Source organism: Bufo bufo, chromosome 7 (assembly GCF_905171765.1).
Source record: "Bufo bufo chromosome 7, aBufBuf1.1, whole genome shotgun sequence".
NCBI lineage: Eukaryota > Metazoa > Chordata > Amphibia > Anura > Bufonidae > Bufo > Bufo bufo.
Genome location: NC_053395.1, coordinates 1,636,913 through 1,664,792, shown reverse-complemented (window position 1 = coordinate 1,664,792; position 27,880 = coordinate 1,636,913). Strand labels below are relative to the sequence as shown.

General features: G+C 55.3%; 2 protein-coding genes and 1 long non-coding RNA gene across 4 annotated transcripts in view; 1 reads left to right on the top strand and 2 right to left on the bottom strand.

Annotated features, from left to right (window-relative positions):
* Positions 1-27,880, bottom strand: part of LOC121008516 (TBC1 domain family member 10B-like) — a 959,042-nt gene that overhangs the window by 51,353 nt on the left and 879,809 nt on the right. The gene's annotated exons all lie outside the window — the stretch shown is intronic.
* Positions 47-4,431, top strand: LOC121008532. Its single transcript, XR_005780592.1, has 2 exons — positions 47-370; positions 4,253-4,431. It is a non-coding gene; the product is annotated as an uncharacterized LOC121008532 (long non-coding RNA).
* RPUSD4 (RNA pseudouridine synthase D4) lies at positions 4,265-27,551 on the bottom strand. Of its 2 annotated transcripts, none has more exons than XM_040441147.1 (5): positions 23,953-23,977; positions 9,446-9,534; positions 7,066-7,213; positions 4,738-4,835; positions 4,265-4,668 (listed from the first exon to the last, which is right to left on the bottom strand). In XM_040441147.1, the coding sequence occupies exons 3-5, from the start codon at positions 7,211-7,213 to the stop codon at positions 4,438-4,440; spliced, it is 477 nt and encodes a 158-aa protein (XP_040297081.1). In that variant the 5' UTR covers positions 9,446-9,534; positions 23,953-23,977; the 3' UTR covers positions 4,265-4,437. The 2 variants fall into 2 exon arrangements, with proteins under 2 accessions (XP_040297081.1, XP_040297082.1); XM_040441148.1 differs by lacking the exons at positions 4,265-4,668; positions 4,738-4,835 and adding exons at positions 24,244-24,346; positions 27,346-27,551 and having other exon boundaries at positions 7,180-7,213; positions 23,953-24,161.

The window sequence follows — 27,880 nt, the reverse complement described above, 5'->3', positions numbered from 1 at the left end:
GCATACCGCGGCCTCACACAGGTAGGTACAGGCTCTGCCCCGTCTGCACCCTCACCTTTGGCTCCTCGGTCTCCAGCACTCTACCCTTTCCTAACTTCCTGCCCAGATGGTGATGAGTGTTGTGGATTTCCAGCACCCACGTGCACCCTGATGACCATGGTACAGAATCTGGCATCATGCAGCACCTTCCAGGTAGGTGGCCCCTGCCCAGTACACAATGAACCGGCAGAGATCTGATGTAGTAGAACCCAGCTGTAAGAGCCACCATGGTCTGAATGGTCCCTCACGCTGCCTGTCTCTTCACAGCTCCATCGCCTGGTGTTCAGCCTCCGCCACAGTCAGGAGCCACGTGAGGAGATGGGGACTTCAGGTAGGAGACACAATAACCTCTTCCCTGTCATACAAGTAGATGGAGGCTGGGGCTCCATTCTCAGAGCGGTTGGAGTGCCCCCTTATGGCCAGTAGGACCCTGAGGCAACGTTGGAATATTCTACTACAGGAGGAAAGTAATGAGATGTATGGATGAGACCGAGCCCCAGTAGACACCAGCATGTCCCATCAGCCGGGGCCACGTTCTCCTCATGATTACACGGGGGCTACAGGCCCGACGCCCAATTTCCATAATCAAGCTACATGGACGGTGCATTACCTCTGACCCCCCCCCCCCTTTACTGGACGGGGCCTGAACACTGCCACCAGAGACCACCCCCCCCCCCCCCCTTTACTGGACGGGGCCTGAACACTGCCACCAGAGACCACCCCCCCCCCTTTACTGGACGGGGCCTGAACACTGCCACCAGAGACCACCCCCCCCCCCCCTTTACTGGACGGGGCCTGAACACTGCCACCAGAGACCACCCCCCCCCCCCCCCATTTACTGGACGGGGCCTGAACACTGCCACCAGAGACCCCCCCCCCACTTTACTGGACGGGGCCTGAACACTGCCACCAGAGACCACCCCCCCCCATTTACTGGACGGGGCCTGAACACTGCCACCAGAGACCACCCCCCCCCCCCATTTACTGGACGGGGCCTGAACACTGCCACCAGAGACCACCCCCCCACTTTACTGGACGGGGCCTGAACACTGCTACCAGAGACCACCCCCCCACTTTTACTGGACGGGGCCTGAACACTGCCACCAGAGACCACCCCCCCCCCCACTTTACTGGACGGGGCCGAACACTGCCACCAGAGACCCCCCCCCCCCCCCCCACTTTACTGGACGGGGCCTGAACACTGCCACCAGAGACCCCCCCCCCCCCCCCCACTTTACTGGACGGGGCTGAACACTGCCACCAGAGACCCCCCCCCCCCCACACTTTACTGGACGGGGCGGGCCTGAACACTGCCACCAGAGACCGCCCCCCCCCACCCCACACACTTTACTGGACGGGGCCTAAACACTGCCACCAGAGACCCCCCCTCCTTTACTGGACGGGGCCTGAACACTGCCACCAGAGACCCCCCCCCCCCACACACTTTTACTGGACGGGGCAAACACTGCCACCAGAAGAGACCACCACCCCCCCCCCCCCCACTTTACTGGACGGGGCCTGAACACTGCCACCAGAGACCCGCCCCCCCCCCCCCCCCCCCCCCACACACTTTACTGGACGGGGCCTAAACACTGCCACCAGAGACCCCCCCTCCTTTACTGGACGGGGCCTGAACACTGCCACCAGAGACCCCCCCCCCCCACCCACTTTACTGGACGGGGCCAAACACTGCCACCAGAAGAGACCACCACCCCCCCCCCCCCCCACACTTTACTGGACGGGGCCTGAACACTGCCACCAAGACCCCCCCCCACTTTACTGGACGGGGCCTGAACACTGCCACCAGAGACCACCCCCCCCCCCCCACTTTCTTGGACGGGGCCTGAACACTGCCACCAGAGACCACCCCCCCCCCCCCCCACCTTTACTGGACGGGGCCGAACACTGCCACCAGAGACGACCACCCCCCCCCCCCCCACTTTACTGGACGGGGCCTGAACACTGCCACCAGAGACCACCCCCCCCCCCCCCACTTTACTGGACGGGGCCTGAACACTGCCACCAGAGACCACCCCCCCCCCCCCCCCCCACTTACTGGACGGGGCCTGAACACTGCCACCAGAGACCACCCCCCCCCCCCCACTTTACTGGACGGGCCTGAACACTGCCACCAGAGACCACCCCCCCCCCCACACTTTACTGGACGGGGCCTGAACACTGCCACCAGAGACCACCCTCCCCCCCCCACCTTTACTGGACGGGGCCTGAACACTGCCACCAGAGACGACCACCCCCCCCCCCCCACTTTACTGGACGGGGCCTGAACACTGCCCACCAGAGACCACCCCCCCCCCCCCCACTTTCTTACTGGACGGGGCCTGAACACTGCCACCAGAGACACCCCCCCCCCCCCACTTTACTGGACGGGGCCTGAACACTTGCACCAGAGACCACCCCCCCCCCCCCCCACTTTACTGGACGGGGCCTGAACACTGCCACAGAGACCACCCCACCCCCCCCCCCCACTTTACTGGACCGGGGCCTGAACACTGCCACCAGAGACCACAACCCCCCCCCCCCACACTTTACTGGACGGGGCCTGAACACTGCCACCAGAACCAACCCCCCCCCCCCCACTTTACTGGACGGGCCTGAACACTGCCACCAGAGACCACCCCCCCCCCCCCCACTTTACTGGACGGGGCCTGAACACTGCCACCAGAGACCACCCTCCCTCCCCCCACCTTTACTGGACGGGGCCTGAACACTGCCACCAGAGACGACCACCCCCCCACACTTTACTGGACGGGGCCTGAAACACTGCCACCAGAGACCACCCCCCCCCCCCCCCACTTTACTGGACGGGGCCTGAACACTGCCACCAGAGACCACCCCCCCCCCCCCACTTTACTGGACGGGGCCTGAACACTGCCACCAGAGACCACCCCCCCCCCCCACCTTTACTGGACGGGGCCTGAACACTGCCACCAGAGACGACCACCCCCCCCCCCCCCCCACTTTACTGGACGGGGCCTGAACACTGCCACCAGAGACCACCCCCCCCCCCCCTTTACTGGACGGGGCCTGAACACTGCCACAAGAGACCCCCCCCCCCCCCTTTACTGGACGGGGCCTGAACACTGCCACCAGAGACCACCCCCCCCCCCCCCCCTTTACTGGACGGGGCCTGAACACTGCCACAAGAGACCCCCCCCCCCCCCCCCCTTTACTGGACGGGGCCTGAACACTGCCACCAGAGACCCCCCCCCCCCCACTTTACTGGACGGGGCCTGAACACTGCCACCAGAGACCCCCCCCCCCCCACTTTACTGGACGGGGCCTGAACACTGCCACCAGAGACCCCCCCCCCCCCCCCCCCCCTTTACTGGACGGGGCCTGAACACTGCCACCAGAGACCCCCCCCCCACTTTACTGGACGGGGCCTGAACACTGCCACAAGAGACCCCCCCCCTTTACTGGACGGGGCCTGAACACTGCCACCAGAGACCACCCCCCCCCCCCCCCCCTTTACTGGACGGGGCCTGAACACTGCCACAAGAGACCCCCCCCCCCCCCCCCTTTACTGGACGGGGCCTGAACACTGCCACCAGAGACCCCCCCCCCCCACTTTACTGGACGGGGCCTGAACACTGCCACCAGAGACCCCCCCCCCCCCCCCACTTTACTGGACGGGGCCTGAACACTGCCACCAGAGACCCCCCCCCCCCCCCCCTTTACTGGACGGGGCCTGAACACTGCCACCAGAGACCCCCCCCCCCCACTTTACTGGACGGGGCCTGGACACTGCCACCAGAGACCCCCCCCCCCCCCCCCCACTTTACTGGACGGGGCCTGAACACTGCCACCAGAGACCACCCCCCCACTTTACTGGACGGGGCCTGAACACTGCCACCAGAGACCACCCCCCCCACTTTACTGGACGGGGCCTGAACACTGCCACCAGAGACCACCCCCCCACTTTACTGGACGGGGCCTGAACACTGCCACCAGAGACCACCCCCCCCCACTTTACTGGACGGGGCCTGAACACTGCCACCAGAGACCGACCACCCCCCCACTTTACTGGACGGGGCCTGAACACTGCCACCAGAGACCACCCCCCCCCACTTTACTGGACGGGGCCTGAACACTGCCACCAGAGACCACCCCCCCCCCTTCCCCATTTATCTCAAGGTAACAGGAAGTGACGTTTTATTTCCAGATCCCATGAAGCCGCTTGTTCTCTCCACAGGGCTCCACCATTCCACTCCACAGGACCGTGTGCTCCCCAATATTCAAGAGGACCCCAAACACGCCCGGCTGGTGAACATCAACGCCCTGATGATGATGAGCGCCGCCATCTTTCTCTGGGCTTACTATGCTTGAAGGTTTTTATTGTCTAATGTTAAATAAAATCTTCCCACTCCCCTCCACAGTCTAAGTGGCCTCGTCTTCTGGGGGGTCCTCACTGTGCTGCAGGCGGGGGGCCGGGATCTGCAGTTTACGGAGAGTCCTCAGGAAGTGTTTAGGGGGAGAACAGTGCAAAACAACGGGGTCACGCCCAGCGGTGGATGGCAGTGTGATCTGGGCAGCATGAAGATGGAGGAGAAGGGAGCGGGTCTGCGGTGACGTCAGGCCGAGGGCGCGGAGCAGGGGCTGCGGCAGCTTCTGTACAGAGGGAGGGAGGGATTAGTACCAGCACAATACTCAGGGAGCGTGCACACACACAGCAATTACCTGCGGAGCCAGGCGCCCCCAGTGGGAATACTTGTGGTCTCCAAGAACAGGACAGTTCAAAGCCATGGCGAGGTGAGCCCGGAGCTGATGCTTCACTCCTAGAGAGAGACGGCTTCACGTGAGATCAGACACAAGACACGGGGGCCCGAGCCCCGCCACACAGAGCGCAGCCACGGGGGCCCGAGCCCCGCCACACAGAGCGCAGCAACGGAGGCCCGAGCCCCGCCACACAGAGCGCAGCAACGGAGGCCCGAGCCCCGCCACACAGAGCGCAGAAACGGAGGCCCGAGCCCCGCCACACAGAGCGCAGACACAGAGGCCCGAGCCCCGCCACACAGAGCGCAGCCACGGGGGCCCGAGCCCCGCCACACAGAGCGCCGCCACGGGGGCCCGAGCCCCGCCACACAGAGCGCAGCCACGGGGGCCCGAGCCCCGCCACACACAGCGCAGACACGGAGGCCCGAGCTCCGCCACACAGAGCGCAGAAACGGAGGCCCGAGCCCCGCCACACAGAGCGCAGAAACGGAGGCCCGAGCCCCGCCACACAGAGCGCAGACACAGAGGCCCGAGCCCCGCCACACAGAGCGCAGCCACGGGGGCCCGAGCCCCGCCACACAGAGCGCAGCCACGGGGGCCCGAGCCCCGCCACACAGAGCGCAGCCACGGGGGCCCGAGCCCCGCCACACACAGCGCAGACACGGAGGCCCGAGCTCCGCCACACAGAGCGCAGCCACGGGGGCCCGAGCCCCGCCACACAGAGCGCAGCCACGGGGGCCCGAGCCCCACCACACAGAGCGCAGCCACGGGGGCCCGAGCCCCACCACACAGAGCGCAGCCACGGGGGCCCGAGCTCCGCCACACACAGCGCAGACACAGAGGCCCGAGCTCCGCCACACAGAGCGCAGACACGGAGGCCCGAGCTCCGCCACACACAGCGCAGACACGGAGGCCCGAGCCCCGCCACACACAGCGCAGACACAGAGGCCCGAGCCCCGCCAAACACAGCGCAGACACGGAGGCCCGAGCTTTGCCACACACAGCGCAGACACGGAGGCCCGAGCTCCGCCACACACAGCGCAGACACGGAGGCCCGAGCCCCGCCACACAGAGCGCAGCAACGGAGGCCCGAGCCCCGCCACACAGAGCGCAGCAACGGAGGCCCGAGCCCCGCCACACAGAGCGCAGCCACGGGGGCCCGAGCCCCGCCACACAGAGCGCAGAAACGGAGGCCCGAGCCCCGCCACACAGAGCGCAGCCACGGGGGCCCGAGCCCCGCCACACACAGCGCAGACACGGAGGCCCGAGCTCCGCCACACAGAGCGCAGCCACGGGGGCCCGAGCTCCGCCACACAGAGCGCAGCCACGGGGGCCCGAGCTCCACCACACAGAGCGCAGCCACGGGGGCCCGAGCCCCACCACACAGAGCGCAGCCACGGGGGCCCGAGCTCCGCCACACACAGCGCAGACACAGAGGCCCGAGCTCCGCCACACACAGCGCAGACACAGAGGCCCGAGCCCCGCCACACACAGCGCAGACACGGAGGCCCGAGCTTTGCCACACACAGCGCAGACACGGAGGCCCGAGCTCCGCCACACACAGCGCAGACACGGAGGCCCGAGCCCCGCCACACAGAGCGCAGCAACGGAGGCCCGAGCCCCGCCACACAGAGCGCAGCAACGGAGGCCCGAGCCCCGCCACACAGAGCGCAGCCACGGGGGCCCGAGCCCCGCCACACAGAGCGCAGCCACGGGGGCCCGAGCTCCGCCACACACAGCGCAGACACAGAGGCCCGAGCTCCGCCACACACAGCGCAGACACAGAGGCCCGAGCTCCGCCACACACAGCGCAGACACAGAGGCCCGAGCTCCGCCACACAGAGCGCAGACACGGAGGCCCGAGCTCCGCCACACACAGCGCAGACACAGAGGCCCGAGCTCCGCCACACACAGCGCAGACACAGAGGCCCGAGCTCCGCCACACACAGCGCAGACACAGAGGCCCGAGCTCCGCCACACAGAGCGCAGACACGGAGGCCCGAGCTCCGCCACACACAGCGCAGACACAGAGGCCCGAGCTCCGCCACACACAGTGCAGACACGGAGGCCCGAGCGCAGCCACGGAGGCCCGAGCGCAGCCACGGAGGCCCGAGCGCAGACACAAAGAGGTCGAAGCTCTGCCACACACTGCTCCCACCTATATCTAATCTGGCTCAGCCTCATTACAGTGCCTGGGGTGATAAACCTGCTGCGCCTCTCGTCTCCTCTGTATACAGGGCCCCCCCCCAACAGTGTCAGCTCTGTGGGCGAGGTTACCACACAGACTCCTACCTGTGAGCGGCCGCAGCTCCAGTAACGACGCTCCAGATGACTTCTCTAGCGTCCTGTACTGTGTCACCGCCTCATGAGCAGAACCACTGACACGACGCCTCAGCACAGAACCGTCCGCCGAGACCCGGAACCGCGGGGATAGAGACATCTGAGGAGGAGGAAAGGGGGGGTACAGAGACATCTGAGGAGGGGGAAAGGGGGGCTACAGAGACATCTGAGGAGGGGGGGTACAGAGACATCTGAGGAGGGGGAAAGGGGGGGTACAGAGACATCTGAGGAGGGGGAAAGGGGGGGGTACAGAGACATCTGAGGAGGGGGAAAGGGGGGGGGTACAGAGACATCTGAGGAGGGGGAAAGGGGGGCTACAGAGACATCTGAGGAGGGGGGGTACAGAGACATCTGAGGAGGGGGAAAGGGGGGGTACAGAGACATCTGAGGAGGGGGAAAGGGGGGGGGTACAGAGACATCTGAGGAGGGGGAAAGGGGGGGGTACAGAGACATCTGAGGAGGGGGAAAGGGGGGGTACAGAGACATCTGAGGAGGGGGAAAGGGGGGGTACAGAGACATCTGAGGAGGGAGGGTACAGAGACATCTGAGGAGGAGGAAAGGGGGGGTACAGAGACATCTGAGGAGGGGGAAAGGGGGGCTACAGAGACATCTGAGGAGGGGGGGTACAGAGACATCTGAGGAGGGGGAAAGGGGGGGTACAGAGACATCTGAGGAGGGGGAAAGGGGGGGTACAGAGACATCTGAGGAGGGGGAAAGGGGGGGGTACAGAGACATCTGAGGAGGGGGAAAGGGGGGGTACAGAGACATCTGAGGAGGGGGAAAGGGGGGCTACAGAGACATCTGAGGAGGGGGGGGGTACAGAGACATCTGAGGAGGGGGAAAGGGGGGGTACAGAGACATCTGAGGAGGGGGAAAGGGGGGGGACAGAGACATCTGAGGAGGGGGAAAGGGGGGGGTACAGAGACATCTGAGGGGGGGGGGAAAGGGGGGGTACAGAGACATCTGAGGGGGGGGAAAGGGGGGGGACAGAGACATCTGAGGAGGGGGAAAGGGGGGGTACAGAGACATCTGAGGAGGGGGGGTACAGAGACATCTGAGGAGGGGGAAAGGGGGGGGGTACAGAGACATCTGAGGAGGGGGAAAGGGGGGGGGGGGTACAGAGACATCTGAGGAGGGGGAAAGGGGGGTACAGAGACATCTGAGGAGGGGGAAAGGGGGGGTACAGAGACATCTGAGGAGGGGGAAAGGGGGGGTACAGAGACATCTGAGGAGGGGGAAAGGGGGGGTACAGAGACATCTGAGGGGGGGGAAAGGGGGGGTACAGAGACATCTGAGGAGGGGGAAAGGGGGGGTACAGAGACATCTGAGGAGGGGGAAAGGGGGGGGTACAGAGACATCTGAGGAGGGGGAAAGGGGGGGGTACAGAGACATCTGAGGAGGGGGAAAGGGGGGGTAGAGACATCTGAGGAGGGGGAAAGGGGGGGTACAGAGACATCTGAGGAGGGGGAAAGGGGGGGGTACAGAGACATCTGAGGAGGGGGGGTACAGAGACATCTGAGGAGGGGGAAAGGGGGGGTACAGAGATCTGAGGAGGGGGAAAGGGGGGCTACAGAGACATCTGAGGAGGGGGAAAGGGGGGGTACAGAGACATCTGAGGAGGGGGAAAGGGGGGGTACAGAGACATCTGAGGAGGGGGAAAGGGGGGGGGTACAGAGACATATGAGCGAGGGGGAAAGGGGGGGGTACAGAGACATCCTGAGAGAGGGGGAAAGGGGGGGTACAGAGACATCTGAGGGGGGGGAAAGGGGGGGTACAGAGACATCTGAGGAGGGGAAAGGGGGGTCCAGAGACAATCTGAGGAGGGGGAAAGGGGGGGGTACAGAGACATCTGAGGAGGGGGAAAGGGGGGGCGTACAGAGACATCTGAGGAGGGGGAAGGGGGGGTACAGAAGACAATCTGAGGAGGGGGAAAGGGGGGTACAGAAGACATCTGAGGAGGGGGGGTACAGAGACATCTGAGAGGGGGAAGGGGGGGTACAGAGATCTGAGGAGGGGAAGGAAAGGGGGGCATACAGAGACATCTGAGGAGGGGAAAGGGGGGTAACAGAGACAATCTGAGGGGGGGGAAAGGGGGGGGTACAGCGATCTGAGGAGGGGGAAGGGGGGCTACAGAGACATCTGAGGAGGGGAAAGGGGGGTACAAGAGACATCTGAGGAGGGGAAAGGGGGGGTACAGAGACATCTGAGGAGGGGGAAAGGGGGGGTACAGAGACATCTGAGGAGGGGGAAAGGGGGGTACAGAGAAATCTGAGGAGGGGGGGGACAGAGACTTGAGCATCTGGAGACTGTGCCGCACAGCGTCAGCCCTCACCTTATAATGTCTCTGAGGACCGGGGTCTCATTCTCAGGATCGGAATGTCACCCAATTCCCTCCAGAGGGGTGGGGACCCCCAGACAGACGCCTGCAAGACAACCTGAGGGATCAGTCCTGATCTGCTGTCAGCAGCAACAGAAGGAATTTGTTAAATAATGTGATATAATATTAATTGGTATTTAATGAATTTTATCAGTGATGTCATCAGCAGGGGGCGGGGCTGTGACACCTCTCAGACATGATATACAGGCAGGTTGTCAGCAGTAATAGATGTTCCTGTAGTATAAAGTGTGTGATCTCATGTCTGATCACATGTCATTATATCAGTGATGTCATCAGCAGGGGGCGGGGCTGTGACTACCTCTCAGACAGGATTTACAGGCAGGTTGGTCAGCAGTAAAAGATGTCCTGTAGTATATGGAGTGTGATCTCATGTCTGATCACATGTCAGTATATCAGTGATGTCATCAGCAGGGGCGGTGGGCTGTGACTACCTCTCATACAGGATATACAGGCAGGTTGTCAGCAGTAAAAGATGTTCCTGTAGTATAAGGTGTGTGATCTCATGTCTGATCACATGTCATTATATCAGTGATGTCATCAGCTGGGGGCGGGGCTGTGACTACCTCTCAGACATGATACAGCAGGTTGTCAGCAGTAATAGATGTTCCTGTAGTATAAGGTGTGTGATCTCATGTCTGATCACATGTCATTATATCAGTGATGTCATCAGCAGGGGGCGGGGCTGTGACTACCTCTCAGACAGGAAATACAGGCAGGTTGTCCGCAGTAATAGATGTTCCTTGTAGTATAAGGTGTGTGATCTCATGTCTGATCACATGTCTTTATATCAGTGATGTCATCAGCAGGGGGCGGGGCTGTGACAACCTCTCAGACAGGATATACAGGCAGGTTGTCAGCAGTAATTAGATGTTCCTGTAGTATAAGGTGTGTGGATCTCATGGCTGATCACATGTCATTATATCCGATTGATGTCATCAGCAGGAGCGGGGCTGTGACTACCTCTCAGACAGGATATACAGGATGGTTGTCAGCAAGTAATAGATGTTCCTGTAGTATAAGCTGTGTGATCTCATGTCTGATCACAATGTCATTATTCAGTGATGTCATCAGCAGGGGGCAGGGCTGTGACTACTCTCCAGACAGGATATACAGGCAGGTATGTCAGCAGTAATAGATGTTCCTGTCGTATAAGGTGTGTGATCTCATGTCTGATCACATGTCAGTATATCAGTGATGTCATCAGCAGGGGGCGGGGCTGTGACAACCTCTCAGAAGGATATACAGGCAGGTTGTCAGCAGTACTAGATGTTCCTGTAGTATAAGGTGTGTGATCTCATGTCTGATCACATGTCATTATATCAGTGATGTCATCAGCAAGGGTGGCGGGGCTGTGACTACCCTCTCCAGACAGGATACACAGGCAGGTTGTCAGCAGTATAGATGTTTCCTGTAGTATAAAGTGGTGAGGATCTCATGTCTGACCACATGTCAGATATATCAGTGATGTCATCAGCAGGGGGAGGGGCTGTGACAACCTCTCTCAGACAGGATATACAGGGCAGGTTGTCAGCAGTAATAGATGTTCCTGTAGTATAAGGTGTGTGATCTCATGTCTGATCACATGTCATTATATCAGATGATGTCATCAGCAGGGGGCGGGGCTGTGACTACCTCTCAGACAGGATATAACAGGCAGGTTGTCAGCAGTAATAGATGTTCCTGTAGTATAAGGTGTGTGATCTCATGTCTGATCACATTGTCATTATATCAGTGATGTCTTCATCAGGGGGCGGGGCTGTGACAACCTCTCAGACAGGATATACAGGCAGGTTGTCAGCAGTAATAGATGTTCCTGTAGTATAAGGTGTGTGGATCTCATGGCTGATCACATGTCATTAGATCAGTGATGTCATCAGCAGGGGGTGGGGCTGTGACTACCTCTCAGACAGGATATACAGGCAGGTTGTCAGCAGTAATAGATGTTCCTGTAGTATAAGGTGTGGATCTCATGTCTGATCACATGTCATTATATCAGTGATGTCATCAGCAGGGGGCAGGGCTGTGACTACCTCTCAGACAGGATATACAGGCAGGTTGTCAGCAGTAATAGATGTTCCTGTAGTATAAGGTGTGTGATCTCATGTCTGATCACATGTCAGTATATCAGTGATGTCATCAGCAGGGGGCGGGGCTGTGACAACCTCTCAGACAGGATATACAGGCAGGTTGTCAGCAGTAATAGATGTTCCTGTAGTATAAGGTGTGTGATCTCATGTCTGATCACATGTCATTATATCAGTGATGTCATCAGCAGGGGGCGGGGCTGTGACTACCTCTCAGACAGGATACACAGGCAGGTTGTCAGCAGTAATAGATGTTCCTGTAGTATAAGGTGTGAGGATCTCATGTCTGACCACATGTCAGTATATCAGTGATGTCATCAGCAGGGGGCGGGGCTGTGACAACCTCTCAGACAGGATATACAGGCAGGTTGTCAGCAGTAATAGATGTTCCTGTAGTATAAGGTGTGTGATCTCATGTCTGATCACATGTCATTATATCAGTGATGTCATCAGCAGGGGGCGGGGCTGTGACTACCTCTCAGACAGGATATACAGGCAGGTTGTCAGCAGTAATAGATGTTCCTGTAGTATAAGGTGTGTGATCTCATGTCTGATCACATGTCATTATATCAGTGATGTCATCAGCAGGGGGCGGGGGCTGTGACTACCTCTCAGACAGGATATACAGGCAGGTTGTCAGCAGTAATAGATGTTCCTGTAGTATAAGGTGTGTGATCTCATGTCTGATCACATGTCATTATATCAGTGATGTCATCAGCAGGGGGCGGGGCTGTGACTACCTCTCAGACAGGATACACAGGCAGGTTGTCAGCAGTAATAGATGTTCCTGTAGTATAAGGTGTGTGATCTCATGTCTGATCACATGTCATTATATCAGTGATGTCATCAGCAGGGGGCTGGGGCTGTGACTACCTCTCAGACAGGATATACAGGCAGGTTGTCAGCAGTAATAGATGTTCCTGTAGTATAAGGTGTGTGATCTCATGTCTGATCACATGTCATTATATCAGTGATGTCATCAGCAGGGGGCGGGGCTGTGACTACCTCTCAGACAGGATATACAGGCAGGTTGTCAGCAGTAATAGATGTTCCTGTAGTATAAGGTGTGTGATCTCATGTCTGATCACATGTCATTATATCAGTGATGTCATCAGCAGGGGGTGGGGCTGTGACTACCTCTCAGACAGGATATACAGGCAGGTTGTCAGCAGTAATAGATGTTCCTGTAGTATAAGGTGTGTGATCTCATGTCTGATCACATGTCATTATATCAGTGATGTCATCAGCAGGGGGCGGGGCTGTGACTACCTCTCAGACAGGATATACAGGCAGGTTGTCAGCAGTAATAGATGTTCCTGTAGTATAAGGTGTGTGATCTCATGTCTGATCACATGTCATTATATCAGTGATGTCATCAGCAGGGGGCGGGGCTGTGACTACCTCTCAGACAGGATATACAGGCAGGTTGTCAGCAGTAATAGATGTTCCTGTAGTATAAGGTGTGTGATCTCATGTCTGATCACATGTCATTATATCAGTGATGTCATCAGCAGGGGGCGGGGCTGTGACTACCTCTCAGACAGGATATACAGGCAGGTTGTCAGCAGTAATAGATGTTCCTGTAGTATAAGGTGTGTGATCTCATGTCTGATCACATGTCATTATATCAGTGATGTCATCAGCAGGGGGCGGGGCTGTGACTACCTCTCAGACAGGATATACAGGCAGGTTGTCAGCAGTAATAGATGTTCCTATAGTATAAGGTGTGTGATCTCATGTCTGATCACATGTCATTATATCAGTGATGTCATCAGCAGGGGGCGGGGCTGTGACAACCTCTCAGACAGGATATACAGGCAGGTTGTCAGCAGTAATAGATGTTCCTGTAGTATAAGGTGTGTGATCTCATGGCTGACACATGTCAGTATATCAGTGATGTCATCAGCAGGGGGTGGGGCTGTGACTACCTCTCAGACGGATATACAGGCAGGTTGTCAGCAGTAATAGATGTTCCTGTAGTATAAGGTGTGTGAATCTCATGTCTGATCACATGTTCATTATATCAGTGATGTCATCAGCAGGGGGCGGGGCTGTGACTACCTCTCAGACAGGATATACAGGCAGGTTGTCAGCAGTAATAGATGTTCCTGTAGTATAAGGTGTGTGTGATCTCATGTCTGAATCACATGTCATTATATCAGTGATGTCCATCAGCAGGGGGCGGGGCTGTGACTACCTCTCAGACAGGATATACAGGCAGGTTTGTCAGCAGTAATAGATGTTCCTGTAGTATAAGGTGTGTGATCTCATGTCTGATCACATGTCATTATATCAGTGATGTCATCAGCAGGGGGCGGGGCTGTGACTACCTCTCAGACAGGATATACAGGCAGGTTGTCAGCAGTAATAGATGTTCCTGTAGTATAAGGTGTGTGATCTCATGTCTGATCACATGTCATTATATCAGTGATGTCATCAGCAGGGGGTGGGGCTGTGACTACCTCTCAGACAGGATATACAGGCAGGTTGTCAGCAGTAATAGATGTTCCTGTAGTATAAGGTGTGTGATCTCATGTCTGATCACATGTCATTATATCAGTGATGTCATCAGCAGGGGGCGGGGCTGTGACTACCTCTCAGACAGGATATACAGGCAGGTTGTCAGCAGTAATAGATGTTCCTGTAGTATAAGGTGTGTGATCTCATGTCTGATCACATGTCATTATATCAGTGATGTCATCAGCAGGGGGCGGGGCTGTGACTACCTCTCAGACATGATATACAGGCAGGTTGTCAGCAGTAATAGATGTTCCTGTAGTATAAGGTGTGTGGATCTCATGTCTGATCACATGTCATTATATCAGTGATGTCATCAGCAGGGGGCGGGGCTGTGACAACCTCTCAGACAGGATATACAGGCAGGTTGTCAGCAGTAATAGATGTTCCTGTAGTATAAGGTGTGTGATCTCATGTCTGATCACATGTCATTATATCAGTGATGTCATCAGCAGGGGGCGGGGCTGTGACTACCTCTCATACAGGATATACAGGCAGGTTGTCAGCAGTAATAGATGTTCCTGTAGTATAAGGTGTGTGATCTCATGTCTGATCACATGTCATTATATCAGTGATGTCATCAGCAGGGGGCGGGGCTGTGACTACCTCTCAGACAGGATATACAGGCAGGTTGTCAGCAGTAATAGATGTTCCTGTAGTATAAGGGGTGTGATCTCATGTCTGATCACATGTCATTATATCAGTGATGTCATCAGCAGGGGGCGGGGCTGTGACAACCTCTCAGACAGGATATACAGGCAGGTTGTCAGCAGTAATAGATGTTCCTGTAGTATAAGGTTTGTGATCTCATGTCTGATCACATGTCATTATATCAGTGATGTCATCAGCAGGGGGCGGGGCTGTGACTACCTCTCAGACAGGATATACAGGCAGGTTGTCAGCAGTAATAGATGTTCCTGTAGTATAAGGTGTGTGATCTCATGTCTGATCACATGTCATTATATCAGTGATGTCATCAGCAGGGGGCGGGGCTGTGACTACCTCTCAGACAGGATATACAGGCAGGTTGTCAGCAGTAATAGATGTTCCTGTAGTATAAGGTGTGTGATCTCATGTCTGATCACATGTCATTATATCAGTGATGTCATCAGCAGGGGGCGGGGCTGTGACTACCTCTCAGACATGATATACAGGCAGGTTGTCAGCAGTAATAGATGTTCCTGTAGTATAAGGTGTGTGATCTCATGTCTGATCACATGTCATTATATCAGTGATGTCATCAGCAGGGGGCGGGGCTGTGACTACCTCTCAGACAGGATATACAGGCAGGTTGTCAGCAGTAATAGATGTTCCTGTAGTATAAGGTGTGTGATCTCATGTCTGATCACATGTCATTATATCAGTGATGTCATCAGCAGGGGGCGGGGCTGTGACTACCTCTCAGACAGGATATACAGGCAGGTTGTCAGCAGTAATAGATGTTCCTGTAGTATAAGGTGTGTGATCTCATGTCTGATCACATGTCATTATATCAGTGATGTCATCAGCAGGGGGCGGGGCTGTGACTACCTCTCAGACAGGATATACAGGCAGGTTGTCAGCAGTAATAGATGTTCCTGTAGTATAAGGTGTGTGATCTCATGTCTGATCACATGTCATTATATCAGTGATGTCATCAGCAGGGGGCGGGGCTGTGACTACCTCTCAGACAGGATATACAGGCAGGTTGTCAGCAGTAATAGATGTTCCTGTAGTATAAGGTGTGTGATCTCATGGCTGACACATGTCATTATATCAGTGATGTCATCAGCAGGGGGTGGGGCTGTGACTACCTCTCAGACAGGATATACAGGCAGGTTGTCAGCAGTAATAGATGTTCCTGTAGTATAAGGTGTGTGATCTCATGTCTGATCACATGTCATTATATCAGTGATGTCATCAGCAGGGGGGCGGGGCTGTGACTACCTCTCAGACAGGATATACAGGCAGGTTGTCAGCAGTAATAGATGTTCCTGTAGTATAAGGTGTGTGATCTCATGTCTGATCACATGTCATTATATCAGTGATGTCATCAGCAGGGGGCGGGGCTGTGACTACCTCTCAGACAGGATATACAGGCAGGTTGTCAGCAGTAATAGATGTTCCTGTAGTATAAGGGGTGTGATCTCATGTCTGATCACATGTCATTATATCAGTGATGTCATCAGCAGGGGGCGGGGCTGTGACTACCTCTCAACAGGATATACAGGCAGGTTGTCAGCAGTAATAATGTTCCTGTAGTATAAGGTGGTGTGATCTCATGTCTGATCACATGTCAGTATATCAGTGATGTCATCAGCAGGGGGCGGGGGCTGTGACTACCTCTCAACAGATATACAGGCAGTTTTCAGCAGTAATAGATTGTTCCTGTAGTATAAGGTGTGTGATCTCATGTCTGATCACATGTCATTATACAGTGATGCCTCAGCAGGGGGTGGGGCTGTGACTACCTCTCAGACAGATATACAGGCAGGTTGTCAGCATAATAATGTTCCTGTAGTATAAGTGTGTGATCTCATGTCTGATCCCATGTCAATTATATCAGTGATGTCATCAGCAGGGGCGGGGGCTGAGACTACCTCTCAGACAGGATATTAACAGCAGGTTGTCAGCAGTAATAGATGTTCCTGTAGTATAAGGTGTGTGATCTCATGTCTGATCACATGTCATTATATCAGTGATGTCATCAGCAGGGGGCGGGGCTGTGACTACCTCTCAGACAGGATATACAGGCAGGTTGTCAGCAGTAATAGATGTTCCTGTAGTATAAGGTGTGTGATCTCATGTCTGATCACATGTCATTATATCAGTGATGTCATCAGCAGGGGGCGGGGCTGTGACAACCTCTCAGACAGGATATACAGGCAGGTTGTCAGCAGTAATAGATGTTCCTGTAGTATAAGGTGTGTGATCTCATGTCTGATCACATGTCATTATATCAGTGATGTCATCAGCAGGGGCGTGGGCTGTGACTACCTCTCAGACAGGATATACAGGCAGGTTGTCAGCAGTAATAGATGTTCCTGTAGTATAAGGTGTGTGATCTCATGTCTGATCACATGTCATTATATCAGTGATGTCATCAGCAGGGGGCGGGGCTGTGACTACCTCTCAGACAGGATATACAGGCAGGTTGTCAGCAGTAATAGATGTTCCTGTAGTATAAGGTGTGTGATCTCATGTCTGATCACATTTTATTATATCAGTGATTCATCAGCAGGGGGCGGGCTGTGACTACCTCTCAGACAGGATATACAGGCAGGTTGTCAGCAGTAATAGATGTTCCTGTAGTATAAGGTGTGTATCTCATGTCCTGATCACAGGTCAGTAATATCAGTGATGTCCATCAGCAGGGGGCGGGCTGTGACAGACCTCTCAGACAGGATATACAGGCAGGTTGTCAGCATAATAGATGTTCCTGTAGTATAAGGTGTGTGATCTCATGTCTGATCACATGTCATTATATCAGTGATGTCATCAGCAGGAGGCGGGCTGTGACTACCTCTCAGACAGATATACAGGCAGGTTGTCAGCAGTAATAGATGTTCCTGTAGTATAAGGTGTGTGATCTCATGTCTGATCACATGTCATTATATCAGTGATGTCATCAGCAGGGGGCGGGCTGTGACTACTCTCAGACAGGATATACAGGCAGGTTGTCAGCAGTAATAGATGTTCCTGTAGTATAAGGTGTGTGGATCTCATGTCTGATCACATGTCATTATATCAGTGATGTCATCAGCAGGGGGCGGGGGCTGTGACTACCTCTCAGACAGGATATACAGGCAGGTTGTCAGCAGTAATAGATGTTCCTGTAGTATAAGGTGTGTGATCTCATGTCTGATCACATGTCATTATATCATGATGACATCAGCAGGGGGTGGGGGCTGTGACTACCTCTCAGACAGGATATACAGGCAGGTTGTCAGCAGTAATAGATGTTCCTGTAGTATAAGGTGTGTGATCTCATGTCTGATCACATGTCATTATATCAGTGATGTCATCAGCAGGAGGCAGGGCTGTGACTACCTCTCAGACAGGATATACAGGCAGGTTGTCAGCAGTAATAGATGTTCCTGTAGTATAAGGTGTGTGATCTCATGGCTGACCACATGTCAGTATATCAGTGATGTCATCAGCAGGGGGTGGGGCTGTGACTACCTCTCAGACAGGATATACAGGCAGGTTGTCAGCAGTAATAGATGTTCCTGTAGTATAAGTGTGTGATCACATGTCTGATCACATGTCATTATATCAGTGATGTCATCAGCAGGGGCGGGCTGTGACTACCTCTCAGACAGGATATACAGGCAGGTTGTCAGCAGTAATAGATGTTCCTGTAGTATAAGGTGTGTGATCTCATGTCTGATCACATGTCATTATATCAGTGATGTCATCAGCAGGGGGCGGGGCTGTGACTACCTCTCAGACAGATATACAGGCAGGTTGTCAGCATTAATAGATGTTCCTGTAGTATAAGGTGTGTGATCTCATGTCTGATCACATGTCATTATATCAGTGATGTCATCAGCAGGGGGCGGGGCTGTGACTACCTCTCAGACAGGATATACAGGCAGGTTGTCAGCAGTAATAGATGTTCCTGTAGTATAAGGTGTGTGATCTCATGTCTGATCACATGTCATTATATCAGTGATGTCATCAGCAGGGGCGGGGCTGTGACTACCTCTCAGACAGGATATACAGGCAGGTTGTCAGCAGTAATAGATGTTCCTATAGTATAAGGTGTGTGATCTCATGTCTGATCACATGTCAGTATATCAGTGATGTCATCAGCAGGGGCGGGGCTGTGACAACCTCCTCAGACATGATATACAGGCAGGTTGTCAGCAGTAATAGATGTTCCTGTAGTATAAGGTGTGTGATCTCATGTCTGATCACATGTCATTATATCAGTGATGTCATCAGCAGGGGGCGGGGCTGTGACTACCTCTCAGACATGATATACAGGCAGGTTGTCAGCAGTAATAGATGTTCCTGTAGTATAAGGTGTGTGGATCTCATGTCTGATCACATGTCATTATATCAGTGATGTCATCAGCAGGGGGCGGGGCTGTGACAACCTCTCAGACAGGATATACAGGCAGGTTGTCAGCAGTAATAGATGTTCCTGTAGTATAAGGTGTGTGATCTCATGTCTGATCACATGTCATTATATCAGTGATGTCATCAGCAGGGGGCGGGGCTGTGACTACCTCTCATACAGGATATACAGGCAGGTTTGTCAGCAGTAATAGATGTTCCTGTAGTATAAGGTGTGTGATCTCATGTCTGATCACATGTCATTATATCAGTGATGTCATCAGCAGGGGGCGGGGCTGTGACTACCTCTCAGACAGGATATACAGGCAGGTTGTCAGCAGTAATAGATGTTCCTGTAGTATAAGGGGTGTGATCTCATGTCTGATCACATGTCATTATATCAGTGATGTCATCAGCAGGGGCGGGGCTGTGACAACCTCTCAGACAGGATATACAGGCAGGTTGTCAGCAGTAATAGATGTTCCTGTAGTATAAGGTTTGTGATCTCATGTCTGATCACATGTCATTATATCAGTGATGTCATCAGCAGGGGGTGGGGCTGTGACTACCTCTCAGACAGGATATACAGGCAGGTTGTCAGCAGTAATAGATGTTCCTGTAGTATAAGGTGTGTGATCTCATGTCTGATCACATGTCATTATATCAGTGATGTCATCAGCAGGGGGGCGGGGGCTGTGACTACCTCTCAGACATGATATACAGGCAGGTTGTCAGCAGTAATAGATGTTCCTGTAGTTATAAGGTGTGTGATCTCATGTCTGATCACATGTCATTATATCAGTGATGTCATCAGCAGGGGCGGGGCTGTGACTACCTCTCAGACATGATATACAGGCAGGTTGTCAGCAGTAATAGATGTTCCTGTAGTATAAGGTGTGTGATCTCATGTCTGATCACATGTCATTATATCAGTGATGTCATCAGCAGGGGGCGGGGCTGTGACTACCTCTCAGACAGGATATACAGGCAGGTTGTCAGCAGTAATAGATGTTCCTGTAGTATAAGGGGTGTGATCTCATGTCTGATCACATGTCATTATATCAGTGATGTCATCAGCAGGGGGCGGGGCTGTGACTACCTCTCATACAGGATATACAGGCAGGTTGTCAGCAGTAATAGATGTTCCTGTAGTATAAGGTGTGTGATCTCATGTCTGATCACATGTCATTATATCAGTGGATGTCATCAGCAGGGGGCGGGGCTGTGACTACCTCTCAGACAGGATATACAGGCAGGTTGTCAGCAGTAATAGATGTTCCTGTAGTATAAGGTGTGTGATCTCATGTCTGATCACATGTCATTATATCAGTGATGTCATCAGCAGGGGGCGGGGCTGTGACTACCTCTCAGACAGGATATACAGGCAGGTTGTCAGCAGTAATAGATGTTCCTGTAGTATAAGGTGTGTGATCTCATGGCTGACCACATGTCAGTATATCAGTGATGTCATCAGCAGGGGGTGGGGCTGTGACTACCTCTCAGACAGGATATACAGGCAGGTTGTCAGCAGTAATAGATGTTCCTGTAGTATAAGGGGTGTGATCTCATGTCTGATCACATGTCATTATATCAGTGATGTCATCAGCAGGGGGCGGGGCTGTGACTACCTCTCAGACAGGATATACAGGCAGGTTGTCAGCAGTAATAGATGTTCCTGTAGTATAAGGTGTGTGATCTCATGTCTGATCACATGTCATTATATCAGTGATGTCATCAGCAGGGGGCGGGGCTGTGACTACCTCTCAGACAGGATATACAGGCAGGTTGTCAGCAGTAATAGATGTTCCTGTAGTATAAGGGGTGTGATCTCATGTCTGATCACATGTCAGTATATCAGTGATGTCATCAGCAGGGGGCGGGGCTGTGAATACCTCTCAGACAGGATATACAGGCAGGTTGTCAGCAGTAATAGATGTTCCTGTAGTATAAGGTGTGTGATCTCATGGCTGACCACATGTCAGTATATCAGTGATGTCATCAGCAGGGGGTGGGGCTGTGACTACCTCTCAGACAGGATATACAGGCAGGTTGTCAGCAGTAATAGATGTTCCTGTAGTATAAGGTGTGTGATCTCATGTCTGATCACATGTCATTATATCAGTGATGTCATCAGCAGGGGGCGGGGCTGTGACAACCTCTCAGACAGGATATACAGGCAGGTTGTCAGCAGTAATAGATGTTCCTGTAGTATAAGGTGTGTGATCTCATGTCTGATCACATGTCATTATATCAGTGATGTCATCAGCAGGGGGCGGGGCTGTGACTACCTCTCAGACAGGATATACAGGCAGGTTGTCAGCAGTAATAGATGTTCCTGTAGTATAAGATGTGTGATCTCATGTCTGATCACATGTCATTATATCAGTGATGTCATCAGCAGGGGGCGGGGCTGTGACAACCTCTCAGACAGGATATACAGGCAGGTTGTCAGCAGTAATAGATGTTCCTGTAGTATAAGGTGTGTGATCTCATGTCTGATCACATGTCATTATATCAGTGATGTCATCAGCAGGGGGCGGGGCTGTGACAACCTCTCAGACAAGATATACAGGCAGGTTGTCAGCAGTAATAGATGTTCCTGTAGTATAAGGTGTGTGGTCTCATGTCTGATCACATGTCATTATATCAGTGATGTCATCAGCAGGGGGTGGGGCTGTGACTACCTCTCAGACAGGATATACAGGCAGGTTGTCAGCAGTAATAGATGTTCCTGTAGTATAAGGTGTGTGATCTCATGTCTGATCACATGTCAGTATATCAGTGATGTCATCAGCAGGGGGCGGGGCTGTGACTACCTCTCAGACAGGATATACAGGCAGGTTGTCAGCAGTAATAGATGTTCCTGTAGTATAAGGTGTGTGATCTCATGTCTGATCACATTTTATTATATCAGTGATGTCATCAGCAGGGGGCGGGGGCTGTGACTACCTCTCAGACAGGATATACAGGCAGGTTGTCAGCAAGTAATAGATGTTCCTGTAGTATAAGGTGTGTGATCTCATGTCTGATCACATGTCATTATATCAGTGATGTCATCAGCAGGGGGCGGGGCTGTGACAACCTCTCAGACAGGATATACAGGCAGGTTGTCAGCAGTAATAGATGTTCCTGTAGTATAAGGTGTGTGATCTCATGTCTGATCACATGTCATTATATCAGTGATGTCATCAGCAGGAGGCGGGGCTGTGACAACCTCTCAGACAGGATATACAGGCAGGTTGTCAGCAGTAATAGATGTTCCTGTAGTATAAGGTGTGTGATCTCATGTCTGATCACATGTCATTATATCAGTGATGTCATCAGCAGGGGGCGGGGCTGTGACTACCTCTCAGACAGGATACACAGGCAGGTTGTCAGCAGTAATAGATGTTCCTGTAGTATAAGGTGTGTGATCTCATGTCTGATCACATGTCAGTATATCAGTGATGTCATCAGCAGGGGGCGGGGCTGTGACTACCTCATATACAGGATATACAGGCAGGTTGTCAGCAGTAATAGATGTTCCTGTAGTATAAGGTGTGTGATCTCATGTCTGATCACATGTCATTATATCAGTGATGTCATCAGCAGGAGGCGGGGCTGTGACTACCTCTCAGACAGGATATACAGGCAGGTTGTCAGCAGTAATAGATGTTCCTGTAGTATAAGGTGTGTGATCTCATGTCTGATCACATGTCAGTATATCAGTGATGTCATCAGCAGGGGGCGGGGCTGTGACTACCTCTCAGACAGGATATACAGGCAGGTTGTCAGCAGTAATAGATGTTCCTGTAGTATAAGGTGTGTGATCTCATGTCTGATCACATGTCATTATATCAGTGATGTCATCAGCAGGGGGCGGGGCTGTGACAACCTCTCAGACATGATATACAGGCAGGTTGTCAGCAGTAATAGATGTTCCTGTAGTATAAGGGGTGTGATCTCATGTCTGATCACATGTCATTATATCAGTGATGTCATCAGCAGGGGGCGGGGCTGTGACAACCTCTCAGACAGGATATACAGGCAGGTTGTCAGCAGTAATAGATGTTCCTGTAGTATAAGGTGTGTGATCACATGTCTGATCACATGTCATTATATCAGTGATGTCATCAGCAGGGGGCGGGGCTGTGACAACCTCTCATACAGGATATACAGGCAGGTTGTCAGCAGTAATAGATGTTCCTGTAGTATAAGGTGTGTGATCTCATGTCTGATCACATGTCATTAGATCAGTGATGTCATCAGCGGGGGGCGGGGCTGTGACTACCTCTCAGACAGGATATACAGGCAGGTTGTCAGCAGTAATAGATGTTCCTATAGTATAAGGTGTGTGATCTCATGTCTGATCACATGTCATTAGATCAGTGATGTCATCAGCAGGGGGCAGGGCTGTGACTACCTCTCAGACAGGATATACAGGCAGGTTGTCAGCAGTAATAGATGAATAGATGTTCCTGTAGTATAAGGAGTGTGGATCTCATGTCTGATCACATGTCATTATATCAGTGATGTCATCAGCAGGGGGCGGGGCTGTGACTACCTCTCAGACAGGATATACAGGCAGGTTGTCAGCAGTAATAGATGCTCCTGTAGTATAAGGTGTGTGATCTCATGTCTGATCACATGTCATTATATCAGTGATGTCATCAGCAGGGGGCGGGGCTGTGACTACCTCTCAGACAGGATATACAGGCAGGTTGTCAGCAGTAACAGATGTCACTAGTATAAGGTGTGTGGATCTTGTGCCCGATCACGAGGTCACGTTGGTGATGTCACTAGTAGGGGGCGGGGCTCTTGCGCTCACCAGTACACCCGCTGGACCCTGCGCTCCCGCATTAGTCTCTGGATGCGCTCTGCCGCCTCTGCGCTCCGGGCCAGAATTAATGCTCCAGACGTGTCTTTGTCCAGGCGATGGCACGCCCGCAGCGGCTCCGCTCCTCTTCCAAACAGCATCTCTGACAACGCTGGGAGCAGAGAGGTGACGCTGTGCTGCACCGAGGGGCCACCTGTGGGTGACAGAAGACATGGCGCATGATGGCGGACAGACATGGGAGCGGAGCTCACGTTGGCACGCCCCAAAAAACTCACCGTGGGTAGAAAGCCCAGAAGGTTTATTTATGAGCACAAGTTCAGAATCCTGGCGCACAACCCAACTGCGCAACTCCCGCAGCGCGGCGTGAAGGGGCGGAGTCTGCGGGAAGAAGAAGGATCACGTGACAAACAATATAACTCAAACGTACAGCGGGAAGCCCTCCATAAGACCCCTCTCCGGGGGGGCAGGGCCCCTCCATAGAACCCCTCGGGGGGGCAGGGCCCCTCCATATAACCCCTCGGGGGGGCAGGGCCCCTTCATATAACCCCTCTGGGGGGGGGGGGGGGGCAGGGCCCCTCCATATAACCCCTTGGGGGGGGGGGGAGGGGCAGGGCCCCTCCATATAACCCCTCTGGGGGGGGGGGGGGCGGGGCCCCCCCATATAACCCCTCGGGGGGGGGGCAGGGCCCCTCCATATAACCCCTCTGGGGGGGGGGGGCAGGGCCCCTCCATATAACCCCTCTGGGGGGGGGGCAGGGCCCCTCCATATAACCCCTCTGGGGGGGGGGCAGGGCCCCTCCATATAACCCCTCTGGGGGGGGGGGGGCAGGGCCCCTCCATATAACCCCTCTGGGGGGGGGGGGGGCAGGGCCCCTCCATATAACCCCTCTGGGGGGGGGGGGCAGGGCCCCTCCATATAACCCCTCTGGGGGGGGCAGGGCCCCTCCATATAACCCCTTTGGGGGGGGGCAGGGCCCCTCCATATAACCCCTTTGGGGGGGGGCAGGGCCCCTCCATATAACCCCTCTGGGGGGGGCAGGGCCCCTCCATATAACCCCTCTGGGGGGGGGCAGGGCCCCTCCATATAACCCCGCTGGGGGGGGCAGGGCCCCTCCATATAACCCCTCTGGGGGGGGGCAGGGCCCCTCCATATAACCCTTCTGGGGGGGGCAGGGCCCCTCCATAAAACCCCTCTGGGGGGGGCAGGGCCCCTCCATAAAACCCCTCTTGGGGGCAGGGCCCCTCCATAAAACCCCTCTTGGGGGCAGGGTCCCTCCATAAAACCCCTCTTGGGGGCAGGGCCCCTCCATAAAACCCCTCTTGGGGGCAGGGCCCCTCCATAAAACCCCTCTTGGGGGCAGGGCCCCTCCATAAAACCCCTCTGGGGGGCAGGGCCCCTCCATATAACCTCCATATAATCCCTCTCTGGGGGGCAGGGCCCCTCCATATAACCCCTATGGGGGGGGGGGCAGGGCCCCTCCATATAACCCCTCTGGGGGGGCAGGGCCCCTCCATATAACCCCTCTGGGGGGGGCAGGGCCCCTCCATATAACCCCTCTGGGGGGGCAGGGCCCCTCCATATAACCCCTCTGGGGGGCAGGGCCCTTCCATATAACCCCTCTGGGGGGCAGGGCCGCTCAATATAACCCCTCTGGGGGGCAGGGCCCCTCCATATAACCTCCGTATAACCACTCTCTGGGGGGCAGGGCCCCTCCATATAACCCCTCTGGGGGGCAGGGCCCCTTCATAAAACCCCTCTGGGGGGCAGGGCCCCTCCATATAACCTCCATATAATCCCTCTCTGGGGGGCAGGGCCCCTCCATATAACCCCTATGGGGGGGGGGGGCAGGGCCCCTCCATATAACCCCTCTGGGGGGGCAGGGCCCCTCCATATAACCCCTCTGGGGGGGCAGGGCCCCTCCATATAACCCCTCTGGGGGGGCAGGGCCCCTCCATATAACCACTCTCTGGGGGGCAGGGCCCCTCCATATAAGCCCTCTGGGGGGGGCAGGGCCCCTCCATATAACCCCTCTGGGGGGGGGCAGGGCCCCTCCATATAACCCCTTTGGGGGGGGGCAGGGCCCCTCCATATAACCCCTCTCGGGGGGGCAGGGCCCCTCCATATAACCCCTCTCTGGGGGGCAGGGCCCCTCCATATAACCCCTCTCTGGGGGGCAGGGCCCCTCCATATAACCCCTCTCTGGGGGGCAGGGCCCCTCCATATAACCCCTCTCTGGGGGGCAGGGCCCCTCCATATAACCCCTCTCTGGGGGGCAGGGCCCCTCCATACAACCCCTCAATGGGGGGCAGGGCCCCTCCATACAACCCCTCTCTGGTGGGCAGGGCCCCTCCATACAACCCCTCTCTGGGGGGCAGGGCCCCTCCATACAACCCCTCTCTGGGGGGCAGGGCCCCTCCATATAAGCCCTCTGGGGGGGGCAGGGCCCCTCCATATAAGCCCTCTGGGGGGGGCAGGGCCCCTCCATATAACCCCTCTGGGGGGGGCAGGGCCCCTCCATATAACCCCTCTGGGGGGGGCAGGGCCCCTCCATATAACCCCTCGGGGGGGGCAGGGCCCCTCCATATAACCCCTCGGGGGGGGCAGGGCCCCTCCATATAACCCCTCGGGGGGGGGCAGGGCCCCTCCATATAACCCCTCGGGGGGGGGGGGGAGGGCCCCTCCATATAACCCCTCTGGGGGGGGCAGGGCCCCTCCATATAACCCCTCTCTGGGGGGCAGGGCCCCTCCATATAACCCCTCTCTGGGGGGCAGGGCCCCTCCATATAACCCCTCTCTGGGGGGCAGGGCCCCTCCATATAACCCCTCTCTGGGGGGCAGGGCCCCTCCATATAACCCCTCTCTGGGGGGCAGGGCCCCTCCATACAACCCCTCTCTGGGGGGCAGGGCCCCTCCATATAACCCCTCTCTGGGGGGCAGGGCCCCTCCATATAACCCCTCTGGGGGGGGCAGGGCCCCTCCATATAAGCCCTCTGGGGGGGGGCAGGGCCCCTCCATATAACCCCTCTGGGGGGGCAGGGCCCCTCCATATAACCCCTCTGGGGGGGGCAGGGCCCCTCCATATAACCCCTCTGGGGGGGGCAGGGCCCCTCCATATATCCCCTTTGGGGGGGGTAGGGCCCCTCCATATAGCCCCTCTGGGGGGGGCAGGGCCCCTCCATATAACCCCTCTGGGGGGGGGGGCAGGGCCCCTCCATATAACCTCCATATAACCCCTCTGGGGGGGGCAGGGCCCCTCCATATAGCCCCTCGCCCTCAGTCCTCGCTCTTGTGAGGCCAGCACTGCAGAGGACATTACATAGGAAGTCGCCCCTTCCTGCTCCCTGTGGCGCCCATATTACTGCAGCAGGCCGCTCACCTCACGCCCGCCAGTCGCCCGCTTCTCTGCCCGGATCCGCTCCGCCAAATACCGGGCACCACGTACAGCGCCGGACGCCGCCATCTTTACTATTCCGCACACGTCACGTGACGCTGATCTCAGAGGCCATCAGGTCAGAAGAGCGGCCATGTTTCTTTAGGTACAGATATCTATGGTATCCGCCATCTTTACTGAGGGCAAACGGCCACGCCCACCAAGAGCAAAAAACTAGAAAACAGAATCATTGCTATCGTCATCGTAAGCCCCGCCCATGATGTGGATTAGAACCACGCCCCGTATTGCGCTCCTCCCGAAAGAAGATCTATACCTGTGCCGACAACCTGTGCACACTGATAATGAGCCGACAACCTGTACACACTGATAATGGGCCGACAACCTGTACACACTGATAATGTGCCGACAACCTGTACACACTGATAATGGGCCGACAACCTGTGCACACTGATAATGAGCCGACAACCTGTACACACTGATAATGGGCCGACAACCTGTACACACTGATAATGGGCCGACA

Coding starts and splice junctions, on each gene's coding strand:
- RPUSD4 (XM_040441147.1), bottom strand. CDS start 7,213: ATGTCTCTATCCCCGCGGTTCCGGGTCTCGGCGGACGGTTCTGTGCTG. Junction 4,836..7,065: donor GGAGCTGCGGCCGCTCACAG/GTAGGAGTCTGT, acceptor GTCTCTCTCTAG/GAGTGAAGCATCAGCTCCGG. Junction 4,669..4,737: donor GGGGGCGCCTGGCTCCGCAG/GTAATTGCTGTG, acceptor CCCTCTGTACAG/AAGCTGCCGCAGCCCCTGCT.